This window comes from Ranitomeya imitator, chromosome 5 (assembly GCF_032444005.1).
Source record: "Ranitomeya imitator isolate aRanImi1 chromosome 5, aRanImi1.pri, whole genome shotgun sequence".
In the NCBI taxonomy this organism is placed as follows: Eukaryota; Metazoa; Chordata; class Amphibia; order Anura; family Dendrobatidae; genus Ranitomeya; species Ranitomeya imitator.
Genome location: NC_091286.1, coordinates 634,469,730 through 634,493,678, shown reverse-complemented (window position 1 = coordinate 634,493,678; position 23,949 = coordinate 634,469,730). Strand labels below are relative to the sequence as shown.

The 23,949-nt window shown below is 41.9% G+C and overlaps 1 protein-coding gene across 1 annotated transcript in view; it reads left to right on the top strand.

Annotated features, from left to right (window-relative positions):
* NBAS (NBAS subunit of NRZ tethering complex) overlaps nucleotides 1-23,949 on the top strand; it is an 854,371-nt gene that overhangs the window by 432,397 nt on the left and 398,025 nt on the right. Inside the window, exons 39-40 of the mRNA XM_069728113.1 lie at nucleotides 473-549; nucleotides 13,609-13,746. Coding sequence (XP_069584214.1) covers nucleotides 473-549; nucleotides 13,609-13,746 — 215 coding nt within the window. The remainder of the gene's footprint in view (nucleotides 1-472; nucleotides 550-13,608; nucleotides 13,747-23,949) is intronic.

Below are 23,949 nucleotides of genomic sequence, written 5' to 3'. Positions count from 1 at the left end.
TCTCCCCCTGTTATGAATAGTCCCATTCCGGAATAATCCTCCATTATATTCTTTTACCTCGTATGGAATTGGCATTTTTATTAAAGAAAATGGGAGCAGTAAAGGATTATCCGCTCGTTTGATTGAATCCGGCCGACCCTGCACTTTTCTTCCCGAACAGCCGTCGACTTTCATTCCAGGAGTTGATTTTATTTTGTGACCCGCTGATTATCCCGCTGAATTGTGGGTGGCTATGTTCCCACAATCTGCCGCAGCATCTGTTTTTTCCTGTTTAGCTGCAGTGTGAAATATTTTGCCTAACAATTAACGTAAGGCAGTATTACAGCTCCGGCGCCCGCGATCCGTGCCGTGAATCATACCGAGCATTTCATTTAAGTTACGCAAATCATTATCTCGCGCGCGGTGTAACGAGCACAGGATCTCCCGTTCGTCGATTTACCGTCACACCTGTGTCTCTCTTCTTCTTTTCCAGTTCTGCTGCAGCTGGCGAGCGACACTTTGCCGAATGATATCACCTTGTCTGTGGCCTATCTACTCGCCCTCCCTCAGGTACGTCTCCATCTCTTTTTTTTTTCTACCGCTGTAGTAAACACTGAGCTCACCTCCATATTGCGCTGGTGCTTCTGCGCTATTTATATAGATGGTCCGCTTATACTCTTTGATTTGGCCGTGCCGTGGAAATACTGTAATGTTCCATCGGTTAGTTTGGAGATCGCTACATCTGTTAATGGAACAATAAAGGGCATTTAAAGGGATTGTCCAGGCTTATTATAATCATGACCTGTTTAGAGTCCATTCGTAAGGAAAGGTCATCCATGTCGTTTGCCCAGACAACCTCTTTTAAAGGAAACCCAGCACATGGGATAATTATGTTCTGAATTCTCATAGAAGTAGTGGGCGGAAAATGGGGTCCCACATGCCAGCCCCCCTCTGACCAGCATGTTAGCGCATAGTAATAATCACAAGTCTGCTATTAATCCACCATTTTCCTCACAACTGTTGATAGTCCACCCGCCACCATATTTATCCCTCTTTCCCTCCTTCATGAAGGAATCCTGCTTCCTAAGCGCTTTTATTGTAATAAAGACACCACCATCTGGACGTGCAGTTTTTCAGCTCAGATTCCTTGTTAGAGGGGAGGAGAAAATCCAGGTGACCAGCGCTCCCAAAGGATAAAAATGGATCGTTCACTGGAGGTGATGAAAATGAGAACAAAAAAAAAAAACACGTTTCGCCTGCACCCAGCCTTCCTCAGGAGTTACAATTGTTCTTTTAAATACATTTTTACCTGAGGAAGGCTGGATACAGCTGAAACTCATTGTTTGGTTTTTAATTCATTTTTATTCTTATTTTCATCAACTCCAGTGAATGATCCATTTTTTGTTTTTGGGGGCGCCGGATTCTCTCCCCCTGATTACGCTTTTCTGGAGCTCTCCTTGGAAGATTATTTCACAGCACCCATTGATACTTGTTCAGAAGGTATGTGGAGCTGTCCTCTGTGGGAACAACCCCAGCAGGTGAGAGGCTTTTCTTTTAATGGTCACACCTATACAGAAAAGAGCTACTCTCTCTCCCTTCTTTGTCATATAATATATAAACTGATTAAGAGTAGAGTTGAGCAATAAGATTTTCATTTCCCTGGTCCGGCGTCCCTTCTACTCCTGGCTGGCAGTCTGGGACTTGTCAGTCTTCACTTTGGCTCCATTGGCCCAGTATCTAAAATTTACTAGGTCCCTCCACGCATTTCACGTTTTTTTTCGAATGAAACATCATTTTGTTTCGGGGTCTAGTGAATACCAAAGTCAGAAAGGATGTGAGACCAAGGATTCCATGGTCCGGCTGCCCCCGTAGACCGAATTTAACGCGGGACCTCATCAAAGGCAATATTTTTCTCAAATCTAGTTATAAAGGGTCGTCCGATTGCTACAAAAACGTTACCGGCGGCAGACACTGATTCAACTAGAGGTATGCTCACCGACTCTAGCCCCATCACTGGCCAAAAATAGTGGTCTGAGTTCGGACATAGTAACATAACATAGTAACATAGTAACATAGTTAGTAAGGCCGAAAAAAGACATTTGTCCATCCAGTTCAGCCTATATTCCATCATAATAAATCCCCAGATCTACGTCCTTCTACAGAACCTAATAATTGTATGATACAATATTGTTCTGCTCCAGGAAGACATCCAGGCCTCTCTTGAACCCCTCGACTGAGTTCGCCATCACCACGTCCTCAGGCAAGCAATTCCAGATTCTCACTGCCCTAACAGTAAAGAATGCTCTTCTATGTTGGTGGAAAAACCTTCTCTCCTCCAGACGCAAAGAATGCCCCCTTGTGCCCGTCACCTTCCTTGGTATAAACAGATCCTCAGCGAGATATTTGTATTGTCCCCTTATATACTTATACATGGTTATTAGATCGCCCCTCAGTCGTCTTTTTTCTAGACTAAATAATCCTAATTTCGCTAATCTATCTGGGTATTGTAGTTCTCCCATCCCCTTTATTAATTTTGTTGCCCTCCTTTGTACTCTCTCTAGTTCCATTATATCCTTCCTGAGCACCGGTGCCCAAAACTGGACACAGTACTCCATGTGCGGTCTAACTAGGGATTTGTACAGAGGCAGTATAATGCTCTCATCATGTGTATCCAGACCTCTTTTAATGCACCCCATGATCCTGTTTGCCTTGGCAGCTGCTGCCTGGCACTGGCTGCTCCAGGTAAGTTTTTCATTAACTAGGATCCCCAAGTCCTTCTCCCTGTCAGATTTACCCAGTGGTTTCCCATTCAGTGTGTAATGGTGATATTGATTCCTTCTTCCCATGTGTATAACCTTACATTTATCATTGTTAAACCTCATCTGCCACCTTTCAGCCCAAGTTTCCAACTTATCCAGATCCATCTGTAGCAGAATACTATCTTCTCTTGTATTAACTGCTTTACATAGTTTTGTATCATCTGCAAATATCGATATTTTACTGTGTAAACCTTCTACCAGATCATTAATGAATATGTTGAAGAGAACAGGTCCCAATACTGACCCCTGCGGTACCCCACTGGTCACAGCGACCCAGTTAGAGACTATACCATTTATAACCACCCTCTGCTTTCTATCACTAAGCCAGTTATTAACCCATTTACACACATTTTCCCCCAGACCAAGCATTCTCATTTTGTGTACCAACCTCTTGTGCGGCACGGTATCAAACGCTTTGGAAAAATCGAGATATACCACGTCCAATGACTCACCGTGGTCCAGCCTATAGCTTACCTCTTCATAAAAACTGATTAGATTGGTTCGACAGGAGCGATTTCTCATAAACCCATGCTGATATGGAGTTAAACAGTTATTCTCATTGAGATAATCCAGAATAACATCCCTCAGAAACCCTTCAAATATTTTACCAACAATAGAGGTTAGACTTACTGGCCTATAATTTCCAGGTTCACTTTTAGAGCACTTTTTGAATATTGGCACCACATTTGCTATGCGCCAGTCCTGCGGAACAGACCCTGTCGCTATAGAGTCCCTAAAAATAAGAAATAATGGTTTATCTATTACATTACTTAGTTCTCTTAGTACTCGTGGGTGTATGCCATCCGGACCCGGAGATTTATCTATTTTAACCCCTTTCTGCCATTAGACGTACTATTGCGTCCATGTGGGGTGGGCTTTACTTCCCAAGGACGCAATAGTACGTCATATGCGATCGGCAGCGCTCACGGGGGGAGCGCCGCCGATCGCGGCCGGGTGTCAGCTGTTTATCGCAGCTGACATCCGGCACTATGTGCCAGGAGCGGTCACGGACCGCCCCCGGCACATTAACCCCCGGCACACCGCGATCAAAGATGATCGCGATGTGCCGGCGGTACAGGGAAGCACCGCGCAGGGAGGGGGCTCCCTGCGGGCTTCCCTGAGCCCCCCGCAGCAACGCGATGTGATCGCGTTGCTGCGAGGGTCTCACCTCCCTCCCTGCTCCCTCCAGCCCCGGATCCAAGATGGCCGCGGATCCGGGTCCTGCAGGGAGGGAGGTGGCTTCACAGAGCCTGCTCAGAGCAGGCACTGTGAAGGCTGCAGCGCTGCATGTCAGATCAGTGATCTGACAGAGTGCTGTGCAAACTGTCAGATCACTGATCTGTGATGTCCCCCCCTGGGACAAAGTAAAAAAGTAAAAAAAAAAAATTTCAAATGTGTAAAAAAAAAATAAAAAAAAATATTCCAAAATAATGAAAAAAAAAATAAAAATATTATTCCCATAAATACATTTCTTTATCTAAATAAAAAAAAAAAAACAATAAAAGTACACATATTTAGTATCGCCGCGTCCGTAACGGCCCGACCTATAAAACTGGCTCACTAGTTAACCCCTTCAGTAAACACCGTAAGGAAAAAAAAAAAAAACGAGGCAAAAAACAACGCTTTATTATCATACCGCCGAACAAAAAGTGGAATAACACGCGATCAAAAAGACAGATATAACTAACCATGGTACCGCTGAAAACGTCATCTTGTCCCGCAAAAAACGAGCCGCCATACAGCATCATCAGCAAAAAAATAAAAAAGTTATAGTCCTGAGAATAAAGCGATGCAAAAATAATTATTTTTTCTGTAAAATAGTTTTTATCGTATAAAAGCGCCAAAACATAAAAAAATGATATAAATGAGGTGTCGCTGTAATCGTACTGACCCGAAGAATAAAACTGCTTCATCAATTTTACCAAACGCGGAACGGTATAAACGCCTCCCCCAAAAGAAATTCATGAATAGCTGGTTTTTGGTCATTCTGCCTCACAAAAATCGGAATAAAAAGCGATCAAAAAATGTCACGTGCCCGAAAATGTTACCAATAAAAACATCAACTCGTCCCGCAAAAACCAAGACCTCACATGACTCTGTGGACCAGAATATAGAAAAATTATAGCTCTCAAAATGTGGTAACGCAAAAAATATTTTTTGCAATAAAAAGCGTCTTTCAGTGTGTGACGGCTGCCAATCATAAAAATACGCTAAAAAACCCGCTATAAAAGTAAATCAAACCCCCCTTCATTACCCCCTTAGTTAGGGAAAAATTAAAAAAATGTATTTATTTCCATTTTCCCATTAGGGCTAGGGTTAGAGTTAGGGCTAGGGTTAGGGCTAGGGTTAGGGCTAGGGTTAGGGCTAGGGCTAGGGTTAGGGCTAGGGTTAGGGCTAGGGTTAGGGCTAGGGTTAGGGTTAGGGCTAGGGTTAGGGTTAGGGCTAGGGTTAGGGCTAGGGTTAGGGCTAGGGCTAGGGTTAGGATTAGGGTTAGGGCTAGGGTTAGGGCTAGGGCTACAGTTTGGGTTGGGGCTAAAGTTACAGTTAGGGTTTAGATTACATTTACGGTTGGGAATAGGGTTGGGATTAGGGTTAGGGGTGTGTCAGGGTTAGAGGTGTGGTTAGGGTTACTGTTGGGATTAGGGTTAGGGATGTGTTTGGATTAGGGTTTCAGTTATAATTGGGGGGTTTCCACTGTTTAGGCACATCAGGGGCTCTCCAAACGCGACATGGCGTCCGATCTCAATTCCAGCCAATTCTGCGTTGAAAAAGTAAAACAGTGCTTCTTCCCTTCCGAGCTCTCCCGTGTGCCCAAACAGGGGTTTACCCCAACATATGGGGTATCAGCGTACTCAGGACAAATAGGACAACAACTTTTGGGGTCCAATTTCTCTTGCTACCCTTGGGAAAATACAAAACTCGGGGCTAAAACATATTTTTTGTGGGAAAAAAAAAAGATTTTTTATTTTCACGGCTCTGCGTTATAAACTGTAGTGAAACACTTGGGGGTTCAAAGTTCTCACAACACATCTAGATTAGTTCCCTGGGGGGTCTAGTTTCCAATATGGGGTCACTTGTGGGGGGTTTCTACTGTTTAGGTACATTAGGGGTTCTGCAAACGCAATGTGACGTCTGCAGACCATTCCATCTAAGTCTGCATTCCAAATGGCGCTCCTTCCCTTCCGAGCTCTGCCATGCGCTCAAACGTTGGTTTCCCCCAACATACGGGGTATCAGCGTACTCAGGACAAATTGGACAACAACTTTTGGGGTCGAATTTCTCCTCTTACCCTCGGGAAAATACAAAACTGGGGGCTAAAAAATAATTTTGGGGGGAAAGATTTTTTTTTTTAATTTTCACGGCTCTGCGTTACAAACTGTAGTGAAACACTTGGGGGTTCAAAGCTATCACAACACATCTAGATGAGTTCCTTAGGGGGTCTAGTTTCCAAAATGGTGTCACTTGTGGGAGGTTTCTACTGTTTAGGTACATTAGGGGCTCTGCAAATGCAATGTGACACCTGCAGACCATTCCATCTAAGTCCTCATTCCAAATGGAGCTCCTTCCCTTCCGAGCCCTCCCATGCGCCCAAACAGTGGTTCCCCCCCACATATGGGGTATCAGCGCACTCAGGACAAATTGGACAACAAATTGTGGGGTCGAATTTCTCCTTTTACCCTCGGAAAAATACAAAACTGGGGGCTAAAAAATAATTTTTGTGGGAAAAAATTTTTGTTTTATTTTTACGGCTCTCCATTATAAACTTCTGTGAAGCCCTTGGTGGGTCAAAGCGCTCAGCACACATCTAGATAAGTTCCTAAGGGGGTCTACTTTCCAAAATGGTGTCACTTGTGGGGGGTTTCTACTGTTTAGGTACATTAGGGGCTCTGCAAACGCAATGTGACACCTGCAGACCATTCCATCTAAGTCTGCATTCAAATGGCACTCCTTCCCTTCTGAGCCCTCCCATGTGCCCAAACAGTGGTTCCCCCCACATATGGTGTATCATCGCACTCAGGACAAATTGGGCAACAAATTTTGGGGTCCAATTTCTCCTGTTACCCTCAGGAAAATACAAAACTGGGGGCTAAAAAAATAATTTTTTGGGGAAAAAAATTTTGTTTTATTTTTACGGCTCTGCATTATAAACTTCTGTGAAGCACTTGGTGGGTCAAAGTGCTCACCACACCTCTAGATAAGTTCCTTAGGGGGTCTACTTTCCAAAATGGTGTCATTTGTGGGGGGTTTCAATGTTTAGGCACATCAGTGGCTCTTCAAACGCAACATGGCGTCCCATCTCAATTCCTGTCAATTTTGCTTTGAAAAGTCAAACGGCGCTCCTTCCCTTCCGAGCTCTCCCATCCACCCAAACAGTGGTTTACCCCCACATATGGGGTATCCGCGTACTCAGGACAAATTGTACAACAACTTTTGGGGTCCAATTTCTTCTCTTACCCTTGGGAAAATAAAAAATTGGGGGCAAAAAGATAATTTTTGTGAAAAAATATGATTTTTTATTTTGTACGGTTCTACATTATAAACTTCTGTGAAGCACTTGGTGGGTCAAAGTGCTCACCACACCTCTAGATAAGTTCCTTAGGGGGTCTACTTTCCAAAATGGTGTCACTTGTGGGGGGTTTCAATGTTTAGGCACATCAGTGGCTCTTCAAACGCAACATGACGTCCCATCTCAATTCCTGTCAATTTTGCATTGAAAAGTCAAACGGCGCTCCTTCCCTTCCGAGCTCTCCCATCCGCCCAAACAGTGGTTTACCCCCACATATGGGCTATCAGCGTACTCAGGACAAATTGTACAACAACTTTTGGGGTCCAATTTCTTCTCTTACCCTTGGGAAAATAAAAAATTGGGGGCGAAAAGATAATTTTTGTGAAAAAATATGATTTTTTATTTTTACGGTTCTACATTATAAACTTCTGTGAAGCACTTGTTGGGTCAAAGTGCTCACCACACCTCTAGATAAGTTCCTTAGGGGGTCTACTTTCCAAAATGGTGTCACTTGTGGGGGGTTTCAATGTTTAGCCACATCAGGGGCTCTCCAAACGAAACATGGCGTCCCATCTCAATTCCAGTCAATTTTGCATTGAAAAGTCAAATGGCACTCCTTCGCTTCCGAGCTCTGCCATGCGCCCAAACAGTGGTTTACCCCCACATGTGGGGTATTGGCATACTCAGGACAAATTGTACAACAATGTTTGGGGTCCATTTTCTCCTGTTACCCTTGGTAAAATAAAACAAATTGGAGCTGAATTACATTTTTTGTGAAAAAAAGTTAAATGTTCATTTTTATTTAAACATTCAAAAAATTCCTGTGAAGCACCAGAAGGGTTAATAAACTTCTTGAATATGGTTTTGAGCACCTTGAGGGGTGTAGTTTTTAGAATGGTGTCACACTTGGGTATTTTCTATCATATAGACCCCTCAAAATGACTTCAAATGAGATGTGGTCCCTAAAATAAAATGGTGTTGTAGAAATGAGAAATTGCTGGTCAACTTTTAACCCTTATAACTCCCTAACAAAAAAAAATTTTGGTTCCAAAATTGTGCTGATGTAAAGTAGACATGTGGGAAATGTTACTTATTAAGTATTTTGTGTGACATATCTCTGTGATTTAATTGCATAAAAATTCAAAGTTGGAAAATTGCGAAATTTTCATAATTTTCGCCAAATTTCCGTTTTTTTCACAAATAAACGCAGGTACTATCAAATAATTTTTACCATTGTCATGAAGTACAATATGTCACGAGAAAACAATGTCAGAATCACCAGGATCCATTGAAGCGTTCCAGAGTTATAACCTCATAAAGGGACAGTGGTCAGAATTGTAAAAATTGGCCCGGTCATTAACGTGCAAACCACCCTTGGGGGTAAAGGGGTTAATCTTATTTAGCCGGTTTCGCACCTCTTCTTGGGTTAGATTGGTGACCCTTAATATAGGGTTTTCATTGTTTCTTGGGATTTCACCTAGCATTTCATTTTCCACCCTGAATACCGTGGAGAAGAAGGTGTTTAATATGTTAGCTTTTTCCTCGTCATCTACAACCATTCTTTCCTCACTATTTTTTAAGGGGCCTACATTTTCAGTTTTTATTCTTTTACTATTGATATAGTTGAAGAACAGTTTGGGATTAGTTTTACTCTCCTTAGCAATGTGCTTCTCTGTTTCCTTTTTGGCAGCTTTAATTAGTTTTTTAGATAAAGTATTTTTCTCCCTATAGTTTTTTAGAGCTTCAATGGTGCCATCCTGCTTTAGTAGTGCAAATGCTTTCTTTTTACTGTTAATTGCCTGTCTTACTTCTTTGTTTAGCCACATTGGGTTTTTCCTATTTCTAGTCCTTTTATTCCCACAAGGTATAAACCGCTTACACTGCCTATTTAGGATGTTCTTAAACATTTTCCATTTATTATCTGTATTCTCATTTCTGAGGATATTGTCCCAGTCTACCAGATTAAGGGCATCTCTAAGCTGGTCAAACTTTGCCTTCCTAAAGTTCAGTGTTTTTGTGACTCCCTGACAAGTCCCCCTAGTGAAAGACAGGTGAAACTGCACAATATTGTGGTCGCTATTTCCTAGATGCCCGACCACCTGCAGATTTGTTATTCTGTCAGGTCTATTGGATAGTATTAGGTCTAAAAGTGCTGCTCCTCTGGTTGGATTCTGCACCAATTGTGAAAGATAATTTTTCTTGGTTATTAGCAGAAACCTTTTGCCTTTATGGGTTTCACAGGTTTCTGTTTCCCAGTTAATATCCGGGTAGTTAAAGTCCCCCATAACCAGGACCTCATTATGGGTTGCAGCTTCATCTATCTGCTTTAGAAGTAGACTTTCCATGCTTTCTGTTATATTTGGGGGTTTGTAACAGACCCCAATGAGAATTTTGTTACCATTTTTCCCTCCATGAATTTCGACCCATATGGACTCGACATCCTCATTTCCTTCGCTAATATCCTCCCTTAAAGTGGACTTTAGACAACACTTTACATAGAGACAAACCCCTCCTCCTTGAAGCGATGAAGTCATATTTTTTGGTCTGGAGACTGGAACGGGGTATCCTGGAGAACATTTATTTTCAGTGTCCTTACTGCTGCAGCCAATTCCATGCCTCAGTGGTCAGATGATTGAAGAACGGGACGCTTTTGCTTTCCTGTCCCCCGTGCAGACCTTATAGAACAGCCTGCTCGTAATCCATTCATGCTGCAAAGTGGGAATACTTTTAGAAATAGCGGTGTTAATGGTTTATTTATATCAAATAACAAAATGCAAAGTGAATGAACAACACAGGAAATATTGATTTGACTTAAATTTTGCTTATTGCCCTTTGCCTTCACCAGTTTTTCTTGGTAGACTTGCACAAAAGTTTTGTAATCATCTGGGCAGGGAGGTTGTTCCAAACATCTTGGGGAACTAACCACAGATCTTCTGTTGGTGTAAGATTGTACAGATCCTTCTGCAGGGAATGTGCATTAACCACATGGTGATGTGATATTCCCATGAGGCCTTGCGAAAGTGTATTCACACGTGAAATGGCCATAGGTCACACTGCGATACTATTCTTCTTATGTACCTACTATGCATGAATAAAGGAAATTAAATGGACTTATTTTGAGGACCATACATTATATTATCTGAAATTAAATTGTCCTGTGGTTTTGCTTTGTATTAGTGAGCACTAGGGTTGAGCGAAACGGATCGTTCATTTTCAAAAGTCGCCGACTTTTGGCAAAGTCGGGTTTCATGAAACCCGACCCGATCCCTGTGTGGGGTCGGCCATGCGGTACGCGACTTTCGCGCCAAAGTCGCGTTTCGTATGACGCGCTTGGCGCCATTTTTTCAGCCAATGAAGGAACGTGGGCAGAGTGATGACAAAGGTCTTAGGGGCATGCACGCCTATCGTCATCTTGTCGATTGTGCGCTGTAGCGATTTGAAATGTGTGAGAGAGAGAGAGAGAAAAAAAAAATTCCCATTGACTTTGCATTGGGTTTCGTGTTTCGGTCGATCCCCGACTTTTCGCCTGACTCGACTCGACCCTAAAAAGTAAAAGTCGCTGAACCCTAGTGAGCACTGTTGAGCGTTCCTTACCCAACCACAATTAAGGATCCCTACCGGTACCTATAATAATGCGTTTTCCTAAATGCAGTTGCTGCCTGTGGATATTGCTGGTGAACGTTTTCCTTCCTTTAACCCCTTAGTGACCGAGCCAAATTATTGAAATCTGACCAGTGTCACTTTATGTGGTAATAACTCTGCAACGCTTCAACAAATCCCAGTGATTTTGAGATTGTTTTTTTTGTGACACATTATACTTTATGATAATGGTAAATTTAGTTCAACATTTTTTGTGTTTATTTATAAAAAATATAAAAAATTTGAGAAAAATGTTAAAAAATTAGCAATTTTCTAAATTTGAATGATTATCCCTTTAATCCAGATAGTCATATAACAGCAAACCATTAACAAATAGCATTTCCCACATGTCAGCTTTACATCAGCATCATTTGTAAAATATTATTTTATTTTGTTAGCATTTTAGGAGGTTTAAAAATGTAGCAGCAATTTTTCATTTTTTCAAAGAAATTTACCACATTTATTTTTTAGGGACTTATCCATGTTTGAAGTGACTTTAGGGGTCCCATATATTGGGAAACCGCCAAACGTGATACCATTTTAAAAACAGCACCCCTAAACATATTGAAAACTGCTGTCAGGTAGTTTATTAACCCTTCAGGTGCTTTACAGGAATTAATGCAAAGTGGCATGACAGAAATGAAAATGTGTATTTTTATCACCTAAATGTTGCTAACTTCTAAACAGATTACTGCAGCCGTCAGACTCTAAGGCCGCTATTTGGTCATGAATTGCCATCGCAAACATCAGGACAACAAAATCATGATATAAGGGCACCAATTGGGATAAAGAGGAAGCCCCCACACTCTGTTAACCGTTTATAATGATGTAGTCACCATTGACAGCAGCATCTAAGGGGTTAAACAGATTTAGAAGGTGCAAATACTGATCGTAGCTGATACAGCAAGTTGTCAGCTATAGTGGACAGCCGACAGATGCTGGATTGTCACCTGTATGGGGAGGCTATTCTCTTATATCTCAGGTCAGTTAAAAGACGTATTGGCGGTCATTAAGGGGTTAAACTAAATCCCCAATTTCATTTTCTGTAATGCAGCCCCAGACGTGTGTGGACCCTCCACCATGCTTCATTGTTTCTACAAACACTCATTATTGTGCCTCCAGCCCCCCGGCGAATAAACAGTCTTCTGTTACAGCCAGATATTTTAGATTTTGACTCCTCAGTCCTGAGCACCTGCTCCCATTTTTCTACACTCCCTTTACTATATAGGTTTTTTTGCACAGCTGTTTCATTTGCCTTGTTTCCATGTTGAAGGTATAGCTTTTTGGCCACAATTCTCCCATGAAGGCCACCTCTGTACATAATTCTTTGAACAGTTGATGAGTATAGCTTGGTCCCATTTGTTGATGAGCTGAGCTGATGGCACTGCTGGACATCTGATTTCAAAGGGAAGCAAACCTGGTGTGTGTTTCATCTGCTTCACTAAGATTCCTTTGCTGACTGGACTTCAGTGTTGCCCATTTTTAGGTGCTTCTTCAAAACCATTTAAACAGCACATCTTGAAACCCCAGTCTGCTTTGAGATGTTGGCCTGGAAGAGACCTTGCTGATGAAATATAACTACCTTCTGTCTTGTTGCTGTCCTGCCACGGTGTATGAGCATTTGTTCATTGTGCTCAATCTTGCCATGGTGTATGACCTATAACCAAAAACCGGCATCCACAGCCTCACCTTTGTAGCAGAGTTTGGCTGTTCACTGCTGTGCTCAGTCTTGCCATGGTGTATAGCCTAGGACGTAAAAGCGTCTTCCACAACCTCACTTTTATAGCAGAGTTTGTTCATTGCTGTGCTCAGTCCTGCCATGGTGTATGACCTATGACATTAAACCGTCTTCCACAGCCTCACCTTTGTAGCAGAGTTTGTCTGTTTGTTGCTGTGCTCAGTCTTGCCATGGTGTATGAGCTATGACACAAAAACCGTCTTCCACAGCCTCACCTTTGTAGCAGTTTGTCTGTTCCTCACCCAGTTTGAAGTCTGCTTTCCCTTTCAGTTGATGCCAATCTTGTAACCTACATATGAAAATGGTGCTCATTATTACCTGTTTGGTATAATTGGTTACTCATACACCTGACTATAGTCCTATAAGATCGGACTTTCTGCCTGTGTACCCAAACACAATGATGCTGTTTTGAAGACAAAGCGCAGTCACACCAAGTATTGATTTGATTTAGATTTCACTCTCGTTCATTCACTTTGCATTTTGTTAATTGATAAAAAATTAACTATTAACACTCCTATTTTGGGGAGCATTCTCACTTTGCAGCATTTTTTCCACCCCTGCCTACAACTTTTGCACCTGTGCTATATAATGGTCCGTAGGGTGACAAATCTAATGCTGGACATTTCATCCCCCGCTCCGTCACCCACCATCTGACGGCTTCACGCTGGGTCTATTTGGCTGCGTGGTGCTTGGTTTGCAGCTTCGTCCCTTTTACTGTGATGTGAAATCCCGTCTCTAAGTGAAATTGATAAGCGGCATAATTATTAAAAGATTATGTAAAAGAGGCATTAATTAGCCGAGCTGCAGTCTCTTGTAAACCATTGCACAGGGCATCTCGGCCACTCCACCGTCAGAGGCTGTAAATCAGAGGCTCGTGCGTTTTCCTTTCGCCAAGTCAATTCATTCTCACTCATTTTTTTCCGTAGGTGCTCGACGCCAACAAATGCTTTGAAAAGCAATCGCATTCAGCTCTGTCGCTCCAGCTGGCGGCTTATTACTACAGCCTGCAGATCTATGCCCATTTGGCACCATGCTTCAAGGACAAGTGCCATCCTCTCTACAGGGTAAGTTCCCGTAACTGACGGTTTCCGCTCCGTTCCACCGTGCAGGTGATCCGCTAGAAAAGCTCAGAACATACGTTCTATCTAATTAAAGAGCTTATTCTCATCACATCACTGAATATTTAGGTTACATTCTCAAAATTCATTATTAGCTTTGAAATATGAGAGAATGTGCCTTTTACTACCAATTTATTTTTTTGGTTATTTATTGCTTTTTTGTGTTATTTTCATTATAGGATTTTTTTTAAAATCATAGAATAAAGCTTTATTAAAGGCTATGCACACCTTCACACAGATTTTTTTTGTTGTTTATTTGCTTTCTATTGTCCACTGCGTTAAAAAAAATTCTATCATTTTCTGCTACATAATGTCTGTAAGTCCTTTACGAAGCTGAATGATCTGCAAAACTAATGCAAAGACATCAGAGTTTCTGGTTCTGATGGCTCCTTGCTTCTCTTTACTCAGTGTTAGAGATACTAGTATTATACATGGGGTGAAAGCATGTAAAGTCTCTGGGAGGGCAGAAAAATTAGGCTGCAGATTAGAAAAAAGGAACATGAAGAGGTAAATCATTGCAGGATAGTTCATGTATGAGCTACTGAAGACATCAATACACAGAGCTCACATTCAGCCCGTGTTACTGAGAGACCCTTCCACATGGGAAATATCGAAAACGAAAAGTAACAAATAACATCTAAAAATCATTGTTTTCCTTGATAATAGCCTTTAAGTGTATTGCACTGCTCCCTTTTTAATCAGGGCTTATCACAGTCTAAGAAGAAAAAATTCCAGTGGTTCGGTTATTTCTCCAAAGTGTCCCCAGAGTTATTTTTCAACACGACAACGCCAGGCTTCATGCTGCTCGTGCTACCGTGAGCGTCTCCAGACTAGTCTCCCCTCGAGCACATGTGGGATGACATTATTCGGCAATTGCAAAGGGAGCTGCCAGCAGCGGATCTTGATGATTTGCGTGCCCCATGAAGCAGTGTGATTTATCACTGTGAGACCGTTATCAAACCTCATTCAGTGCTGTGATTTCTGCACTGTTTTTCCTGTTTAGCCGCGCCAACCTGGACATTGTGTGCCCATATATGCTTCATAAGATATTAGGAGACAAGAACATTGTGATAGTTCTTGATATAAGCTTGAAATATTCATTGCGTTTTCTCCTGTGATTGGCGTCCATGTGGCGGCTCCTACTAAATAATGAATGCAAATGTGAAGGTGACGAATATCAGGCGGAAATACCTGCACAATTTCGTATGAGTATCCATCAATTCATCCAAAAATATGATCAGATTGACAGTCATATCAGAATAATAATGGTTTTATATGCCACAAAGAAAGTTGTAAAGAAAAGAGAAAAGCAAACTACAAACATCATCTATCATCCATCTATAGTGCCTTGGATAAGTATTCATACCCCGTGAACTTTTCCACATTTATTTCACGTTACACCCACAAACTTAAATGTATTTTATTAACATTTTATCTGAGATACCAACACAGAGTAGCCAGTATTTGTGAAGTGTTAAGGAAATAAATCATTGGTTTCTTTATAGTTAAAAAATATAAATCTACATTTGTATTCCGACCCCCTGAGTCGATACTTTGTAGGACCACCTTTTGCTGCAATTACTGTTGCAGTCTTTTGGGGTCTTTCCAGCTTTGTACATCTAGAGGTGACATTTTTCCCCTTCTTCTATGCACACTCGCCCTCGCTCAGTGAGATTGGATGGAGACGTCTGTGAACAGCAATTTTCAAGTCTCCCACAGGTTCTAAATGAGATTTAGGTCTGGACTGTGACTGGGCCATTCATACACATGAATATGCTTTGATCTAAACCATCCATTGTAGCTCTGGCAGTATGTTTAGATTGCCTTGTATTTAGCTCAATTCATCTTCCCATCAACTCTCACCATCTTCCCTGTACCTACAGAAGGAAAGTCTCCCCACAGCACAATGCTGACACCACCATGTGTGACTGTGGAAATGGTGTTTTCAGGGAGATGTGCAGCGTTAGTTTTCCACCTTACATTGCAGTTTGCATTTAGCCCAAAAGGATCCACTTTGGTCTCATCTGACTAGACCTCCTTCTTCCACATTCCTTCGTCCCTTCATGGGTTATTACATACAAGACTTCTTATGACTTGCTTTCAAAAATGTCTTTCTTGCCACTGTTCCACAAAAACCTGGTCAACACCTGGTCATCTAATGGTTAGATGGTGACCTGGAGAGGCGTACAAGCCACAGTGTCTTGCACCCACTGTGAAATTTGGTGCTGGATCAGTGATGATTTGGGGATGCTTCAGCAAGGCTGGAATTGGGCAGGTTCTTCTTTACGAAGGACGTATGAATCAACCTGCATACAAGGTTATCCTGGAAAACCAGTTGACTCCTTCTGCTCAGGCAATGTTCCCCAACTCTGAGGACTGATTTTTCCAGCAGGACAATGCGCCATGCCACAGTGCTAGGTCAATCAAGGTGCAGATGAAGGACCACCACATCAAATCCCTGTAATGATCAGCCCAATCTCCAGACCTGAACCCCATTGAAACCTCTGGAATGTAATCAAGAGGAAGATGGATAGTCACAAGACATCAAACAAAGAACTGCTTACATTTTTTAACCAGGAGTGGCATAAGATCACCCAAAAGCAGTGTGAAAGACTGGTGGAAAGCATGCCAAGACGCATGAAAGCTGTGATTAAAAATTATGGTTATTCCACAAAATATTGATTTCTGAACTCTTTCTGAGTTAAAACATTAGTAGCGTTTGTAAATTATTATTGTTGGTTTTCTTTGCATTATTTGAGGTCTGCAAGCAATGCATTTTTTTGTTATTTTGACCAATTCTCATTTTCAGAAAATACAAAATTTATTGCTTGAAACTTCGAAGACATGTTGTCAGTAGTTTATAGAATAAAAGAGCAATTTACATTTTATTAAAAAAATTATAATATAACGCTGGAAGCGTCACTCTGTCTGAAGCCTTTATAGACTGCACAGGCACGGTGCTACACGCCTGCGCAGTCTGGACCCCACAGAGTGACGCATCCGGCAGTAGCGTAGCTACCAGGGGTGCAGAGGGCGCCCACCCCGAGCTACGCTACTGTACCTGTATTGGCGTGCACAGCGCACCGATGGTTACATTCTGCGGCAGAGCAGGGAGAATCAATCTTTGGGGACCCTGAGCAGGCAGGGGGAGGCGGTGCCAGCTGTAGGCCCCCCCGCCTGTCATTGCAGGGTCAGCTGTATCGGCATCTAGCCGATGCAGCTGACCACATTGATGAGGGGAGGAGTGCTATGCTCCTCCTATCATCCCCCTGTCAGCGTCTGACGTCACCGACACTGACGAGGCACGATGACGTCACTGCCCGGCGCCCGCGGTCTGGAGGTGAGCGGGAACAGGGAGCAGTGCAATAACCAGGAAGGAGAGAGGTGAATATTTGTTGCTCTTTATGGGTGCTGCCTTATATTACAGGGGCTGCCTGTGGGGGGGGGGTCTGCCTGTGGGGGGGGAGGTTCTGCCTTATACTACAGAGTCTGCCTGTGGGGTGGGGTGCTGCTTTATATTAGAGTCTGCCTGTGGGGGTGTGGTGCTTCCTTATACTACAGAATCTGCCCGTGGGGGGGGGGTGCTGCCTTATACTACAGAGTCTGCCTGTGGGGGTGCTGCCTTATACTACAGGATCTGCCTGTGGGGGGTGCTGCCTTATAATACAGAGTCTGCCTGTGGGGGGTGTGCTGCCTTATACTACAGAGTCTGCCTGTGGGGGGTGCTGCCTTATACTACAGGATCTGCCTGTGGGGGGGGGGTGCTGCCTTATACTGCAGGATCTGCCTGTGGGGGGTGCTAAAAAAATAAATCTATATGATTAATTTTGAAGACAACAATTTTATATATTTTAAGTCAGATCTGAGCTGTTTAAAAAAAAAAGTGTAATTCCATAAAAAGAAGAACCTTGCCTTTGTTACAGAATATTGGTTCTCGGCCCGATTCCTCATCCCCCTAATCCTACATTCTCCATCCTCTCTACTCGCTTTTCTTAATGAACTTCAGTCCAGAGACGCCTATGTTATAATTTATAGCAGGTTTATGTAATATAGGGAAATAAATCACAAAGCGATTTTTGTAGCGACATTTTTTTTTCTCCCTCCTGCAATGACCATAAATCCTGCCGGTGAAGCTCTATTAGTTGACCTATGGTAGCCGAATCTTAAATACAAAACCCGGTAATACACTTGTCCTCTTCAAATCCCATCCATCTAATCGTCCGCTGGAACAAGAGTTTGCCAGTAATGTGCGGGCCAGTCATTTCATTAGCACTGACAAAGCCAGCAGTGCGTGTCAGTGAGGGATTAGCCGACCTAGTGGGCCGATCAGTAACAGGGGAGAAGTGAGCTATAGGGGAACAAGCTGCAGGTCCGGACGCCGTATGTAAGAGGGGATTATTCCTGAGGGTGGACAGGGTCTCAGCAGATAAGCGGAACTTGGAATGCATTGGTGCAAGTGATCAGAGGGGTAAATACAGGTGACAGCGGGGGGCACGGAGGGACTTAGCTACAAGTTATAAATACTTCTATTTCTTCATGTATGGAGAAGTCACTAGAATAAGGTTTATGGAGTAATGCGAAACACATACATGGAATCATCAAAATCAGTTGTCTATGTATCAAAAATTAAGACCGCAGCATCACAGGTATTAGTACAAAGTTCCCAAAGACCATTGTGTAAGGACTGGATCTAAACAATAAATATAAATCCCTAATCTATCCATCTAATATCTATCCGTCAATTCATCTATCCATCCGTCCGTCTATTTATCCATCTCAATATCATTAATCAAGAGGCACCACTAACCAAACAACACCATCAAGAACAAGGAGATCTCCAAACAAGTCAGAGACAAAGTTGTTGAGAAGAACAAGTCAGGATTGGGTTATTATAAATTAAATATCCCAATCACTGATGATCCCCTGGAGCACCATTAAATCCATTATCTTAAAATTGAAAGACCATGGTATCACAACAAACCTGCCAAGAGAGGGTCACCCACCAAAACTCTCAGCCTGGGCAAGAATGACATTAATCAGAGAAGCAGAGCAGAGACCAAGGGTAACTCTGAAGGAGCTGCAGAGCTCTCGAGCAGAGACTGAACTATCGGACTATACAACCACAATAAGCCTTACACTCGATAGAGGTGGTCTTTAATGGAACAGTGGCGAGAGAACAAGCCTTTTCTTACAAAAATTTCAAGGCTGGTTTTGAGTTTGCAAGAAGACATGCAGGAGATTCCCCAAATGTATGGAGGAAGGTTTTGTGGTCAGTTGAGACCAAAATTAAACTTTTTGTCCATCAAGGTAAACACTATGTCTGGCGCCAAACTAATACAGCTCATCACTCCCCAATACACCATGCCCACAGTGAAACATGGTGGTTGCAGCATTATGCTGGTGGTATGTTTTTTGACAGCAGGGACAGGGAAAATGACCTGAGTCGAGGAGGAAGATGGATCGTGCAAAATACAGAAATATTCTTGAGCAAATCATATTTGTCTTTCAGTGATTTGAGACTGGGAATGAGATCCACCTTCCAACAATACAATGACCCAAAGCATACTGCTAAAGCAGCACTGAAGTGGTTTAAAAGGGAAACGTGTTAATGTTTTGGAGTGGCCTAGTCAAAGCACAGATCTTAATCCAACTGAGAATCTGTGGTCAGACTTGGAGCTGGAGCAGTTTTACCTTGAGGAACAGGCACAAATCCCAGCGTCAAGATGTGGAAAGCTCATAGAGACTTATCCAAAGCGACTTGCAGCTGTAGTTGCCGCAAAATGAGGCTCTGCAAAGTACTGACTTTAGGGGGTGAATAGTTATGCACCCTGAAATTTTAAGTTATTTTGACCTATTTATTGTTTGCTTCACAATAAAAAGAAAACTATATTTCTAATTGTAGCAAACCCTCAGCTATCTGAAGTATTTAATTTCTAAGGATTTACAATCCTTGGTTGGAGAAAAAATGCTGTGATTGAAGAGTCCTTAAATATGTTAAATTAAATATACTGGCTCCGATTCATCAAGATTGAGTTTTGTATTCCAGTCTTGATGAAGGGGGCACTTGAGTAGCAAGGACGAGCCTCAAGGAATTTGGTGTATTTTTAAACTGCCGAGCACCAGCAAACCAAATGTTACTCATGGCTTGGGTACCTTCCTGATGTAACTTAGGCCCCTTTTTAGTAAAAATTATAAGAATTTGTAGGCTATGTTATGCCACACCTCTATTGATGAAACTAGTAATTCCACCAAAAGCTGTTTGTCGGCCCCAATAACTTTTTATTGTAATCTAGTTTTCTATAATATTGGAAATGCCTTTATATAAAGCCACTAGGCTTAAAAATAATCTGTTTACGGTTAGGATAAATGTATTGAGACTGACGCAACTTTTGCTTTTCACACAGTTTGCTGCTTCGGTGTTTTTAGATCTTTTAGTCGGCTGTTCCTCTTGTTACTGAAGTCCAATTATCAGCGTTTACGTTTTTTAACTTTTTGTGATAAGTTCATCAAGTTTATGTATAGACCTGATATTTACAGTGTTGACGCTTCTTTTTCATGACTTCTAGCCCTTCACCCTGAGCAGGATATCCGCTTTTGGACCAAATTCTCACTAATGACCCATTCTCATTTCATCAATACTTGGAGTTTATCACAATTTCTGAGGTTTTGGTTGTCCTCCCGATTTTTGAGGATTGTCCTTAGGTTCTCAATGGGATTGAGATCTGGGTAGTTTCCTGGACATGGACCCAGAATTTCCATGTTTTGTTCACCAAGTCTCTTAGTTATCACTTGTCTTGAGATATGGTCTCCATCATTCTGGAAATCGCATTGTTTTTCACCAAATTAGTCCTGGATCGTTGGGCGAAGTTGCTCTTGGAGGAGAATTGGATCCCAGTCTTTATTAATAGCAGTTTTCTTAGGCAAAATTGTGAGCGAGCCCATTCCATGGATGAAAAGCCCCCACACGCAACTGGTCTCAGGATGCTTTACCACTGGCACAAATAATAACTCAAGGTAGCGCTCAACTTTTCTTCTCCGGACAGTCGTTCTTCCAGATATCCCAAATAGTCTGAAGGAGCTTCATCAGAGAAAGTAACTTTGCAGGGAGTACAGGCATTGGACTGCAAAGGATGGGGGTAACAATATTTTCTATGGTACCACTGCAGAGAAATCGGATACTTACTGCCATGTGTCCAGACTTTAGCCCCCTGGAGGTCTCAGCTTGTGGGACATTTGCAGATTTGTTAATTGTCTATGGATCGCTTCTACAAATAGGGATTGTCCAAAGTGAAAACCTCCAGTCCTTTTTTTTTCCGCTAAGGACGTTGATAATTAATCTTTATACAAGGATTCCAGGCACACTATTTGGGGTGTGGCATAAAATGTTTCACACTCTAGTTTTTTTGAGTGTATGGAAGAGTTCGGTGGCAATAAGTGACATTAATCAAAATTGTATAAAGGCACCTCAGAGCATAAACTAGTGTATGGCATTATCGCAGCGTGCCAGCAGATTTATGGGTCTAGGGATGTAAAATTCGGTGATTATCTTAAGGCCAGGGCTGAATAGCACTGGAAATCCAGAGCAAATAGGTTTTATTGTAACGACTCTCTCATAAGTCTAATTGTCAGCTAATGACTGGCCGCGACGCACCACGACCTAACACCGCCTTGTAAAACTAGAGATTTATAAATGCTCATAACATTCCCTGTGTAAGCGGATGCTTCATCCTCACTGGCCTCATGTGTCGTCTGCTGATTGTAGCTACTATGTCAGGTATTAGAGTAAAATTGCCACCGTGGGAAATACTAATGACTTCATGCTACACAAAAGAAAGCTGTTAATATAAGAGCAGTGCCACATTTTCACAGTTTTCTGGACATCTGTCTTTGATTGTAAAATGTACATTTATAAAATGTTTCCAAAACCAAGGAATTGAGCCTGAGCATAAGTTGGTATACGGTCATTGCGTAAGAGCAGGTTCACACTGACAATTTCACCTACAAAACTCAAGAATGAAAAACAAAATGAGCATATACCCTCTTGTAGGTAAATGGTAAGAGTACATGTAAATAACAAACTATTTTAATCAAAAAAAGCATAAAAGCCATCCCACCGCGACAAGGTGAACCCAATCGGGACAGTCCTATCCTCTCTAGTATTGAAACCTCACCGTGTCAGCCGACCCCAGTGTAGATGATGGCAGAGCAGGATACACACTCAACTGCCTATGCGAAGCTATTGAGATGAAATGGGGGGAGTTGGGTTTGGCTGTGAAATGGGCTCAAAAAAAGGGCATCCAAAAGTATTGAGTACTCAGACACAGACCCACTCCGGCTCAGGTCCTACTACCGGCTGCCGCCCAATGGTGGATTTGTTGCTCATGGCTGTACAGCCAGTGTAGGGCATCTGTAGGGATTCTAACAAAGTTGGGAGAACCAAGGGCCACCACTCTGAGTTTAGCGGGATAAATCATTGAGTATTGCAGACCGACAGTCCTTATGCTTTTCTTTATCTCCAGGAACAAGGAACAGAAATCTTAGAACAAAATAGTCGTTGGCCCCCTAGCAATTATGTTCTGCCATTCTCTTAATTTCCTAAGGATAATTTTCCAGTTTGTGTAATGCAGGATTTTAATCAGAATGGGACTTGGGGGTCTGCCAACCAGGCCCGGTCTTATGGGGGACTGTAAGGCCTTTTCCACCATGATCAAATGAGTGAGGACATCTTGGTCCCATAGTAGTGAATGGTGAGAGTGGCGCATGTACGTTCACATCCCGTCACTATGGCCGGGGCACCAGTCAGAGTGGGAATCCGACGTTCTTTCTGGAGATAAAGATTTGGGTCTCAGAGTTGGGGAAAACTTTTATTAGATATTCGGCTAAAAATATCTGTAATCAGACAAGTCCCTGCTGTTCTGTTTGTTTCCACTATACACTTGTACTGCTCCGGTCATTTTTGTCCGGACCTATGAAAATGCTGTTTTAGCTACTTAAAAATTTTTTTTGAATACCTGTTGCATTATTATACTGTATGTGAACATGGTTGGTCATTATAAAAAAAATAAAAAAACGTAAAAAACTAAATTTTTTATTTAGTTTGTGTTTATAAAGGTTACAAGGGCTTTTTGAATTCTGCACAGAAATTACAAATTTGAGCTTAACTGACTAACTAAAACAACTACTACTACTACTATAACAACTATAACTATAACTAAAATTAACTATGGTATAAAATTTAACTGCGTGCAAACATTTTGAAAAAAAAAAAATTGTAAAAATAATTTAAAAAAAAATAAACATCATTTTTTTTCTGAAAATCTTCACATAATTCTATTGTTTACATTCAGGACAACAATAATATACATGTCTCTTGCACATATATTTTTCGCAATGAAAACAAGTTATGCTTGATTTGTGGTCATTCGAAGGAGGGCAAAAGCAGCATCTCTTCCTTTTTAGGCTGGCAGCTGTGCTGGTGGAGGATGTTGATTCAGTTGATTCAGTTGCAGTACTGGTGGAGGCTGTGGTTTGAGCATGCTGCTGGATGCTTTGAACAATGGCAAGTGCTCCTTCACTTCTGGGATTCACATGTCTCTGTTCAATAAAAGGCTTAATTAGGGATTGTCCTAATTCTTCCAGAAACAGTCTTCTTTTATGTAGTTTATTTCTGACAACTTAATGTATTTATTTTTAGAGGAAAAGCAGGGTAAATAACATACAGAGAAAAAAACAAATGCGTATGGTTTGTACTGAAAGCATGTGTAAATCTGCACCTAAAGCAACTGTTTACTTCATAAACAATAGTAGATGCAATAAGTAGTCTCAAAAGATATTATAACTCATTTGTTTTACTCACATAAATGGCTGAAATTAGCATAAAATGCTATTCGGTCATTTGTGACCAGGGACAGTACAAGTGTAAAACAAAATGTGGCGCAAAAACTAAACAAAAAAAAAAAGTACCCTTAGAAAGAACCCCTCAAATTAGGAAAATAGAAGTAACCACAAATTTCAGAACCTCATAATGAATTTTTTTAAAAATATCAAAGTTCGAAAACGGTCATTTTTAACAGAACAGCAGGGTAAGAAAAGACATGGCACCCGTCCACACGTTCCGTAAATGCACCTGTCCCCACACGTTCCTATATT